The 12,516-nt window shown below is 43.6% G+C and overlaps 1 protein-coding gene across 1 annotated transcript in view; it reads left to right on the top strand.

Annotated features, from left to right (window-relative positions):
- The window catches only part of THSD7A (thrombospondin type 1 domain containing 7A), a 251,866-nt gene that overhangs the window by 98,250 nt on the left and 141,100 nt on the right, over positions 1-12,516 (top strand). Inside the window, exon 2 of the mRNA XM_066628571.1 lies at positions 4,883-5,714. Coding sequence (XP_066484668.1) covers positions 4,883-5,714 — 832 coding nt within the window. The remainder of the gene's footprint in view (positions 1-4,882; positions 5,715-12,516) is intronic.

Raw genomic sequence — 12,516 nt, 5'->3', positions numbered from 1 at the left:
AAGCTTTAACTCAGTTGCATACAGTGTGCATCAGTATTGCCTGCTTGCGATTAAAATAAAAAGCCTTTTCATAAGTAATATTTTTGAGTTATTCTGCATTTGAGGTTAATTCATAATCTCTGCCAAATCCTCTTTATCTCCTCCTCTCATGTAAAAAGCATTATTTATACACAGAGCTTGATGGCCTGAAATACTAACGCTTCCCATATTAGTTTGCTCATTTGTCAATTCAGACAATAAAGCAACAAGAGGTTTCAAACTAACTCCACTGTGTATTTTCTTATAGGCCAATGGATACCATTGATTATATTTATGCTGTTAGGTAGTTTTATTTTTTTGTGCACTTTCACTCAAAGCATTGCACACTGAAAGCATTGTATCTGTCTGCTCCTGCCTTTGAAGGCTGCTGATGAAGGTAACTATAAAAGACTCTTTAAAAAAAAAAAAAAAAGGAAAACAAACCATTTTAAAACTATCAAACATATTAAACGATTGTACTCTTACCCATGAGAAAGCCTCCAAGGTGCAGACAGGTTTACTTGGACGTATGCTTGCAAAATTGCTGGCACACGTCCATGAGGACCCAAGCTGATGGATTGGATCCGGGAAGGGAGTTTGAATTTGATGACCACTGCTGCCAAACCTGCCCCCTTCCTGGACCTGGTCCACTCCAGTTACCTTTCTATTCATTCCACCTCTGTTCTGCCCTCCCCATACCCTGTCCCACCTCCCCCATCATTCTGCCTGAGTTGGCAGGTCTGCAGTGATTCTCCATTGCATGGGGAAAGGCTTTGCTCTTCCCATAGGTGCTCTGGTAGTGCACAACTCATGACTTTTATTTCTGCTGCCAGTGTAAGAGTGCAATAGGATTGGGCTGTTAATCTCTGTAGGCTGGATCCTGGCAAAAAGAGATGCTTTCAGGTGTAGTCGCATCAAGAGGTCACTTTTTGTCTTCTTTGTGCTTCTTGATTCCTCAGTCTGGATCCTGTGGACTCCCGCCTGTGCTCAACAACTCATAAGATTGGGTTGTAAATGCTTTATGAAATCCTCCCAAGTTATCATGTGCTGTGTTTGTAGTACCTTTTATAGGCATATTAGAAACATACACCTGGAAACCCCTTGCTTAGACTTAAAGTGTCATCAAAGCAATCAAAGCTGTGCCATCAAGACACAGCCAAACTGTGCTGTCGTTTATCACCTTTTTCCAGTTCAACGCTTGAAAGTGTTTTTTTTCTCATTTACATTGCTTCAGGTCTCGCTTCATGCTATAATAATGTAATTTTATTTACTTACCATTTGCAGTTGCAGGAAGAGATTGGTTTTGGGGCTGACAAGTTTTAGGTCATCAACATTATTCAATCTGCTTATTGCTTCCAGACTCTGGAACACAAAAGCAGTAGCCCTTCATCTAGAGTAGACCAGCAACAGTCTGATCTGTTCAAGGAGGTCTGCTTAATTGAACAGACACAACATATGCAAGGTGTCATGATGTGATAAGACAGAAGCTCGCAGTATTGCAGGTGAAGGAGTTTGCTTTGTGTTCAGCTGTGATTATATTGCATTACATGGTGATTTGATGCATTTTTTTCTATCCTCTAAATGTGGATAGGGTTCTTATGTAAAACTCCTTGCAGACATTTTCCCCACCCTGCGCATTTGCAATCTCTCTGTACATAATGTAAATACACTTGGAGTAAAATAAATACAGCATGGATCATGTCATTTGTGGAAGGTTGGTTAGAGATAAACTAGGGTAATCTTGCTGAAATGCATTTGTGCTTAAAACATACATTTATTTTGCTGCTATCTAACTAAATCTTGGAAACGCTAATTCAAACTTAATCTACCAAAAACAGCCCAGGAGTTTTCATGTGCTGAATCTATCTCTGCCAGCTGGCATTGCTATCAAGGATGGGATGCTTAAGGTTTTAGATTCTGTGAGCAAAATACTTGACTGCAGTCTTCCTTCTGTAGTGTGCTCCGGCAGAGTCCATCAAAGCCGCAGTGAAGCGCAGTGCAATCTGCACTTTACATTTGTATTAAAATCTGTTTTGTCAACATCCCGCACAGTTACTGAAGACCAGTGAATGTTTTTAAAAATATTTAAGAGCTAGCAGTTGGATGGGGCTCCCTGTTGTAACAGGAGACACTTGTTCTGTAGACCTGACTGGAAAATGAAAACGAAAAAAAGGTTAAGAACCATGGTTGTAAGGCTTATTTTGCCTGGTATTTTGGGTAGTATCTTGACTATGTAGACAGAAATTGAATCATATCTGAGAGTGATTTCCTGCACAGTTGTGCAATGTGGTTCAAACATCACTAAAGAGTTCCTCAGACAATGCAAATTGTATTTTGCCAATGCCCATGGACGTTTTCAACTAAAAGAATTCCGCTGAAAGCATCGCAAGTAGTTTTAATGTAATGAATATGCAAAAATCAGACTGTCTCTTTTAAACATAGCCAGAAGCCAGATCTGAGATGGCATTGCTTCAATGACTAGCAATCAACTGAACCATTCTTTGGAAACACATCAAGGAAACCCATTGCAGATTCTGCATCGTTATTCAATCCAAGCAATCCCGTATAAATCTGTGTGATTGTTTTCTCAAATTTAAGAAGCACAGGAAATCCCCATGTTTGAGCGTGCCACATTCTGCATAAGTATGCTTTTGATGGACATTTAGATCAGTGTTGCTCAGACCAGTCAATTGTAAAGCCTTAGTTGTGTTTTTATTGACTGGGTACACAGGCAGGGTTACGATCAAAGCCGTACCCTCATCCTTGGATACCAGAAGACCCTCTAATTAAACCTTGGCTTAATTTGTTAGAATCTCTGATTTGCCAGACCCAAAGATGTTATAGTATTCATTGGAAGATTATCAGCCTGCAGGATCCAGGAAAAGTTCCTAGATCTCCTTACAAAGATGCAAAATTGAGGTCAACCTTTTACACATATGAAGGAAGGCTGTTTGCCCCAGCTTCTGTTTGCATCTCTCAAGCCCTGCAGATCCTGATTCATAGCTTCACTACCATGTCCCAGATATAGGCTATCGGGGCATTTGTTGCATATGGCAATGTGAGCTGTATACTTGCTAACACTTTCTGTTGCCCCTGACCATCTGTTGTCTGGGGGGTGGGGGGGAAGGAGGGGCCTATAGCTGAGTGGTAAATCTCCAGGTATGACCTGGAAAGACCTCTGTCTGAAATCCTGGAGAGTGGTTGCCAGTCAGTGTAGATAATACTGGGCTAGATGGGTCAATGATCTGACTTCATGATGGTCTGACTTTTATATGTCCTGTTTTCCTTCCTGTGTCTCTCTCTCTTTTTCCCCCCCATTGTGCCCATGCATTTCTGCCCAGTTCATCCAATTACGAGTACATACGAACTCCCCTTTGCATACCTTGGAACCTCCTTCAGTTGGTCCTTCATTTGTGTTCTCTTCTCATTTAATCCCTTTCCCATTCATTTTCAACCAAATTCCCATCTGTAATATCTCTGTATCTGGGGTATTTGGTGGGCTGCTGTGAGATACAGGAAGCTGGACTAGATGGGCCTATGGTCTGATCCAGTGGGGTTGTTCTTATGTTATAAATTTTAGTGAAAAACAGGACTCTGAGTCCTCTTGCACGCCCCTGTGCATGCACCTACTCACAGCTTCTTAAAATATAGGCATTAAAGATAATCTTGTAGTAAACTGCAAAATTTTTCTCTGTCAAATACAGTTTTTTTTTAAAGAATTAAAACCTCATGTCTTACTAATCTCCTCCTCCTGGCTCTCACAACCTCCAGTCAATAGAAAGTACGGATTCTTTCCCCTGTATGGCCAGCTACACTGTCACTCACTTTGTCCTATCAAATTCTAACTGCTTCTTTCCTTGCTGTTTTGCCAAAAATGGGTAGATTGCAAAGGGAGGGGTAAAATGATGGAGGAATTTGTGCAAAATACCACCCATAGAAGGGATACTTAACAGCTGAAATACTCACTATGGTGCTGTTAGAAACCCTCTGCCTTCAGAAAATAATGTCATTCTAACATGATCAATCCCAGATGTATTCCAGGAGGGCAAATGTTTTATTTATCTAACACAGAAGAAAACACAACTGTAATCTCAGAAAGATGAGAAAGCAGATGGGCAGCACTGTGGTTGTGTGCTATTATGTAGGCTGTTAAGTAGACTAACAACACAATCCTATACTAACCGGCCATTGTTGTTGCACCTCTTCCGCTGGTGGTGACTGCCATAAAGCAGTCAGTGCTGTTATAAAAGGTGCTCTAACAGTGCGCTCAGCACACTGCTGGGAATATTGGTGAGAAGGCCAGAGCCTTTCTGCCCTTGTTGTCAGCTCTCCCACTGCTGGCCAGGTCAGGTAAGTCAGTGGGAGAGACGGGAGGAGGTGGGGATGTCAGAATGTGAGTGGGGAGGGGGCGAAACTGGGAGGGAGGGGCAGGGGAGGGGCAGATCAAGTCCCAGAAAGGGGTGGTTTCAGCTGCTATATCCTATCCCTCTTCCTAGACCTGATCCTAATCCATGGGTCCACATGGGCATACTTCAGCTATTTAGTTTGTGCAGGACTGAGTAGACCATACAGCTGAGGCTTACCCCCAGGTAAGAGAACGATTGTTCCATTACTCAGAGGAGCTCTCTGCAATTTCTCTCCCCCCCCCCCCTTCAGGATGCAGCAGTAACCATTTTGGCACCATTGCATCAAAGATGGACAGATTGGGCTCTGTAACATGTAAGAAGTTACATCCAGAACTTTCCCCACTAATCATTAGAGTTTCTGGAAAATACTAAGTTCTGTTTCATGTCTTAAACGAGGAAGCTGTAATTATTGGGATGACAGATATTTCAGTCTTCACTTTTTCTCCTTGTTTTTCTAGGTCCCTGGGGCAGGTGTATGGGAGATGAATGTGGTCCAGGAGGCATCCAAACTCGAGCAATCTGGTGTGCCCACGTGGAAGGATGGACCACCCTGCTCACAAACTGCAGGCAGGCAGAGAGGCCTGACAACCAGCAGAACTGCTTCAGGGTTTGCGACTGGCATAAGGAACTGTACGACTGGCAGCTGGGCAACTGGAATCAGTGCCAGCCAGTTCTTTCGAGGAGTGTTGAAAAACCAGTGGAATGCGTCAGAGGGGAAGAAGGGATTCAGAAAAGGGATGTAATTTGTGTCCAGAAATCAAACGGGGTGGTAGCAGAGGATAGTATATGTGAGTACTTTGAGCCAAAGCCTCAGCTGGAACAGGGGTGCCTCATTCCTTGCCGGCAGGACTGCATTGTGTCAGAGTTCTCGGCGTGGTCAGAGTGCTCCAAGAGCTGCGGGAATGGGCTGAAACATCGTTCCCGCCACATTATGGCCCCACCTCTTTATGGGGGCTCTGCGTGTCCTAACCTGACTGAATTTGAGGCTTGCAGCTCTTCCCCATGTACTACTGAAGAAAGCATGTACAGCCTTAATGTGGGGCCATGGAGTACGTGTTTGATGTCCCACTCGCGGCATATAAGGCAAGCGAGGAAGCGTGGGAAGAACAAAGAAAAAGAAAAGGAGAAAGAGAAAGCAATAAGGGATCCAGAGGCCCGCGAGCTTATCAAGAAAAAGAGGAACCGTAACAGACAGAACAGACAGGAGAACAAATATTGGGACATACAAATTGGATACCAGACAAGGCAGGTCATGTGCACTCACAGGACTGGGAAAACCGTGGCCTTGAGGTAATCCTCTTTTTTTCACTATATTTGTTATTAAGCAGACAGATCTTGAAAAAAGCATTCAGAAGCCCCACAGTGCTATGCTGTAGTGCAGGGTGGGCAGAGATTAAGTTTTCGGAAGCTTCTCTTTTTTATTGGAATATTGGGTTTTTCCAGTGTGTTTTACTCAGAAAGTGCTATACAAATACTAAGAATTATTATTAGTGTGGAGCCACAATGTTCCTCCCTATCTGCACTATTCCATTCTGTTTCTACAATGCATAATTGGGAGCATTCCAATGATGTGGGGTGTGGAATTGCTGAGAAAAGCCAGCTTTGAAGTAGTGTTCATCCTCTCAGTTGCTGATGGTTGCTTTTTTCCCCCCAAACCTAAAAAGCTTCCAAGTGAAGGCAGGGCACATTGCCATATCTACTTTGGCTTCATGACAGTACCACATGGTGATACGATATCATTATGAAGCCAAATCAGAGTGAGGGCAATGCTTTCTGCCCAAACACTGGAACATTGTGGGTGAAAATCAAATGGTGCCATCCAGCAACAGGAACTTCCAGGAGCATAACTGGCATGCTCACTCCCAGACCATAAACTAAGTGGTGGCAGCAGAAAATTGGATTTTCTGATGGGGTTAACTTTGTGAAACCTTTCACATAGGCACTTCCCGGAGTCCTTTGAGCAAAAACGTTCTGTGGAAAAAAGAAGATACATATGTACAAAGGCAGTCTCATGTACCCTACAGTAATCCATTATGCAATGTTCCGTGAGTTAATCAAAGCTCATAAAATCAGAGCTCATATAAGGGGTCAACTTTGGCAACATGTTCAGGAAGAGTGTGCTGGCATTCCTTCTTTACACAGAATAGTGAGCAATACATAGAACATACTTACACAGAGACAGCAATGTTTTGGAATATAAGAGGAGAAATGATTCTGTTGGGAAAATGCCACATGAGTAAATTCTCTAGATGAATCTGTGCACCAATGTGTAGTAAAGAGACTGTGGAACACGTAAATCAAAGTATCTGTTATGCAGTTAGTACAGCATGACTGGAGTCTCCTGTGAGAGCTGAAATGTTGTATTCAGTAATGTTCACCATACAATAAAAGTGTACAAGTTGCACTTTGATATATATCAAGTGTGTGTGTGTGTGTGTGTGTGTGTGTGTGTGAGAGAGAGAGAGAGAGAGAATTCAGTTGCACCTAGAATTCTTGAAAATGGAAGTGAAGAAGCTCATTGGAAAATCTTCACTATAGTATGTCCTAATTTTGCAATCCAATTTTCTTATGCATGATTTGGTATATATTCAATTAACTTTTACATATAATGCTATTTTTTTCTTTTCTATTTGCATAATGCAGTTATAACAGCATATTTTAAACTGGCAGCATGGAAGCTTTTCCACTCAAGATGAAAATACTGAATTCCTGTAGTGTCATAAACTCAGTTTTCTGGGTATTGAAGGGAAGGCCAGTAGACTACATGTGTAGGTCCTAGTGGGTAGCATTTAGAACACAATTCCTTGCTCTACTTCTCTCTCCTTTACTAGGCAAACTGGGGAAAGCTGGTAATGAGTAACTGCCACTATCCAATGCTTGGGAGAGAGTGAGCTACAGAAAAACCCCACTTCCAGGTGAACAGGAAGTATCAAAATCCTGGAGGGTTCTCTAAAAACTCAGCAGTAAACCAAAACAGGGATGGCCTGAGGAAACATGGTAACTCGCCCCTCCTCAATGAACTGTTACCAGGCAGATGAAAACCGCAAAACTATATGGAGTTTAGTAAAAGAGGGTTACAAGATTTGGAACCACAGGGAAGGGATCACTTGCTTAAATGAAAGCAACACAGCCTTAAGTGCTAGCCTTCACTCTTCTGCCCAGTTAGGCATGTTAAAATGTTGCATCCTTGTCCGCTGTTGATCTTTTGCTGGATTAATTTCACTTGTATCTGGTATAACTGGAAAGTATTTTTTTAAAGTGGCTGTTCAGTCTCTTCTTGAATGGTAAATGAATAACAAGAGGTTTTTCTGTTTTGCTGTTTGGTTATAACAACCCATTATACTCAGAGGTTCTAAGAGCTGCTTAACAATATACAGTATGAATGATGGCAAACAGTCCAAATCATTACTCATGGTTATCGCTTAGTGAGTGCCGTGACATTTGTCACTGAATAAATACAAATAGGCTTTCAAAAACCTCCCTCAATAACATGCTCACATGACATCACAGGCCTAAAGGTACTGCAGTGTCTTCATGCCTTGAAGCAGAACCATCTACCTATAGAGGCTATAAGAAAAATAGAGCTGCCACCTCTGTTTATCTGTTCCTTTCTTTCAGGTAGTATCTACCAGAAAGGTATGAACAGGAAAGGTGTTCCCAACGTGACTGGCGCTTATTGTTCCACCAGGCAGCTGTCCTTCTTTGCTCCCAGTCTCCCCCATACAGAGCTCCAACCTGCTGTGCTGGCCGAGAAATCCGGGCACAGTGGCTGCTGGAGCAGCAGAACCCAGAAGCGCTTTTTGTGGAACCCAGAACCCTGGAACTCAGTTTGGGAGAGATCAATTGCTGGGAAGGATGGAACGGTAAACACTGTTCATGCGGAGGAGGGAAAAGGCAAGGCACTGGATCTGACCCACAGGACAGGGTCTGGAGAGTCCTGGTGTAGATAAACACAACCCATATTGTCCTATGCATCACTCCAGCCTTGCCTCATGCATTTCATTGGCCATCAGCTAGGTGGCCAGGCAGTGATTGACATCCCGTTTAATTTATTCATTCATTCAATTTTTTCTGTCCTGCTTTTCATAGAATCATAGAGTTGGAAGGGACCTAAAAGGTCATCTAGTCCAACCCCCGTCTGTAGCAGGAAATCCTCCTACAGCATCTCCAGCAGGTGCTTGTCAAGCCTCTGCTTGAAGAGCTCCAGTGAGGGAGAGTCCACCACCTCCTTTGGCAATCTCTTCCACTGCTGAATCACCCTTACAGTCCCGATATCCATTCAGAATATCTTCCCTTGCAGTTTGTACTTCCAGCTGAGCATCATAACCCACATTATTTGGTAGAAAATGGGTGAACTGGATGATGCTTCTGAACTGGCCTTGCTCACATATGATTATGGACATGGGTGTCCATGCTCTACTTCTTCCCCAGTATGCCGGTTCTTGTAATTTTATGGGAGACCACTTTGAGAACATAAGAACAGCCCCACTGGATCAGGCCATAGGCCCATCTAGTCCAGCTTCCTGTATCTCACAGCGGCCCACCAAATGCCCCAGGGAGCACACTAGATAACAAGAGACCTGCATCCTGGTGCCCTCCCTTGCATCTGGCATTCTGACATAGCCCATTTCTAAAATCAGGAGGTTGCACATACACATCATGGCTTGTAACCCATAATGGATTTTTCCTCCAGAAACTTGTCCAATCCCCTTTTAAAGGCATCCAGGCCAGATACCGTCACCACATCCTGCGGCACTGGCTGCGGCAAGGAGTTCCACAGACTGTCCATACGCTGAGTAAAGAAATATTTTCTTTTGTCTGACCTAACCCTCCCAACCCTCAATTTAAGTGGATGTCCCCTGGTTCTGGTGTTACGTGAGAGTGTAAAGAGCTCTCTATCCACTTTATCCTTCCCCTGCATAATTTTGTATGTCTCAATCATGTCCCCCCTCAGGCACCTCTTTTCTAGGCTGAAGAGGCCCAAATGCCATAGCCTTTCCTCGTAAGGAAGGTGCCCCAGCCCAGTAATCATCTTAGTCTCTCTCTTTTGCACCTTTTCTATTTCCACTATGTCCTTTTTGAGGATAGGGTATTATAAAAGGAAGCAGACCGTGCATGATCACCTTTTTAATCACTTGTAGCAGGGGCCAATGGAACACAAAAATGCTGTAGACTCATGTAAAGGCAACTCAGGTATTTGAACTGTTTTGCTTGGTCGCTTCCTGCACGTGGCAGGTTTTCAACTGAATATGCATCCACCCTCATGCAGAAAACTGGTTCACGTACAATCTGTTTCTTAATTGCAGTAAGCCAGCCAATTTAAAATGGTCAGCGTACACTCTTTGTTTTGCTCCTACATTTGTAGGTTATTCCAACTGTTTTGATACTGATAATGGTCTTACTGCAAATGTAGCCCCTTTAATGTTTTTGCTGTCCTCGTAATGTGGCAGTATTTTCTATAGCTGTGGGAGGATCATCTCTCTGTGGTAAAGTACATACTTTGCATGAATATGGGACTAAACTAGTCCCTGACATTCCAGATTAATGAATCTACGATAATAGGACTGAGAGAGAGACCCTGGAGAGCTGCTGCCAGTCTACATTCTCCAGCATGGTGCATGCCCCGTGGGCGGTGAAAGATGCATGAGTTGGGTGGCACAGTTGTGCTTCTTGACCTGTGCATAGTGATGCTGCATCCTGCGCTGAAATTACCAGGCTGTTGCCCCAGGAGGTAGAGTTGATAGGTTTGTGTGTTATGTGTGTGTTTTTAAGATTTAAAATCAGTGTCCAAATACTCTCTCTTGAAGCATCAAATTTGTTGACTGTACTCAGTGCAACAAAGAATAACTGGTAGGAAATGAAATGATGTTTTATAAGTGCTCAGGTCGTGTGGGATGCTAAATAAAGGACAATTAAGGCACAATATTGTCAGCAATAAGTGAATAAACCACCTTGAATAGTTCCCCAGATAGCTGCAGAATATAAAGCCCCAAATCTTCTGGAGTGTGGGGCCCTCCCCTGCTTCACATACTGTTAATGGTCTATTGCTGAACATTCTTGCATTGTTCATTCATAAGGCATTCTTATTTATTTAATCCAGAATCATTGTGGTCTTAGTAAGTAGGAGGCTTTCCCCCCTTTTGATTTCAAAGCTGGAAATAACAACTCAGCATTCAATTGTTTTTTATTTCTGCCTTGTACCCAGAGATTAGGTTGGCAGCATCCTCCCTGCTGAATTTAGTTACTGTATTCTTTCCAGAACAATGGAAGAGCGGGTATGTAATCAAAAGGGAAATCAAGTAGGGAAAAATAAATGTTCATAGTTCTCCTGTGCTGGGAATAAAAACGGGGAGTAATGAGGAAAATGCCATAAAAGGTAAACTAATGACAGGAAATTCAAGCATAGTAAGTGATATAGCAGAAAGAGAAAAGGGCAGGAAAAGATTTCTGGCTGGCAGGAGAGAGCACTATACACAGCGGAGGTCTGATTAAGGTAGTCCTCTGCTTAACATAGATTAAGGGAAGTCTGGTAGTCATAGTAGGTAATACAGGAGCAATGGCAATATCTCTCCAGGAAGCCCACTTTGTAGTTAAGAACATAAGAACATAAGAACAGCCCCACTGGATCAGGCCATAGGCCCATCTAGTCCAGCTTCCTGTATCTCACAGCGGCCCACCAAATGCCCCAGGGAGCACACCAGATAACAAGAGACCTCATCCTGGTGCCCTCCCTTGCATCTGGCATTCTGACATAACCCATTTCTAAAATCAGGAGGTTGCGCATACACATCATGGCTTGTACCCCATAATGGATTTTTCCTCCAGAAACTTGTCCAATCCCCTTTTAAAGGCGTCTAGGCTAGACGCCATCACCACATCCTGTGGCAAGGAGTTCCACAGACCGACCACACGCTGAGTAAAGAAATATTTTCTTTTGTCTGTCCTAACCCGCCCAACACTCAATTTTAGTGGATGTCCCCTGGTTCTGGTATTATGTGAGAGTGTAAAGAGCATCTCCCTATCCACTCTGTCCACCCCCTGCATAATTTTGTATGTCTCAATCATGTCCCCCCTCAGGCGTCTCTTTTCTAGGCTGAAGAGGCCCAAACGCCGTAGCCTTTCCTCATAAGGAAGGTGCCCCAGCCCAGTAATCAACTTAGTCGCTCTCTTTTGCACCTTTTCCATTTCCACTATGGTTTTTTTGAGATGCAGCCACCAGAACTGGACACAATACTCCAGGTGTGGCCTTACCATAGATTTGTACAACGGCATTATAATACTAGCCGTTTTGTTCTCAATACCCTTCCTAATGATCCCAAGCATAGAATTGGCCTTCTTCACTGCCGCCGCACATTGGGTCGACACTTTCATCGACCTGTCCACCACCACCCCAAGATCTCTCTCCTGATCTGTCACAGACAGCTCAGAACCCATCAGCCTATATCTAAAGTTTTGATTTTTTGCCCCAATGTGCATGACTTTACACTTACTGACATTGAAGTGCATCTGCCATTTTGCTGCCCATTCTGCCAGTCTGGAGAGATCCTTCTGGAGCTCCTCACAATCACTTCTGGTCTTCACCACGCGGAAAAGTTTGGTGTCGTCTGCAAACTTAGCCACTTCACTGCTCAACCCTGTCTCCAGGTCATTTATGAAAAGGTTGAAAAGCACCGGTCCCAGGACAGATCCTTGGGGCACACCGCTTTTCACTTCTCTCCATTGTGAGAATTGCCCATTGACACCCACTCTCTGCTTCCTGGCCTCCAACCAGTTCTCAATCCACGAGAGGACCTGTTCTCTAATTCCCTGACTGTGGAGTTTTTTCAGTAGTCTTTGGTGAGGGACCGTGTCAAACGCCTCCTGAAAGTCCAGATATATAATGTCCACGGGTTCTCCTGCATCCACATGCCTGTTGACCTTTTCAAAGAATTCTATAAGTTCATCCATGCATTGGTGCTAACTGTAACTGAACCCCTGGGGGCTGGGGGATAAGAATAGGCCCTCGGTTTGGCTGTACTTGTCGTAAGAGGCAACTAAACAGCCACTGAGTAGATGGGACTCTTCAGCCTGGGAAGGCAGCTCATCTGAGAAG

The sequence above is a fragment of the Tiliqua scincoides genome, chromosome 5 (genome assembly GCF_035046505.1).
Source record: "Tiliqua scincoides isolate rTilSci1 chromosome 5, rTilSci1.hap2, whole genome shotgun sequence".
In the NCBI taxonomy this organism is placed as follows: domain Eukaryota; kingdom Metazoa; phylum Chordata; class Lepidosauria; order Squamata; family Scincidae; genus Tiliqua; species Tiliqua scincoides.
The sequence above is the reverse complement of the archived record's forward strand: the minus strand, read 5'-3'. Positions and strand labels throughout refer to the sequence as shown.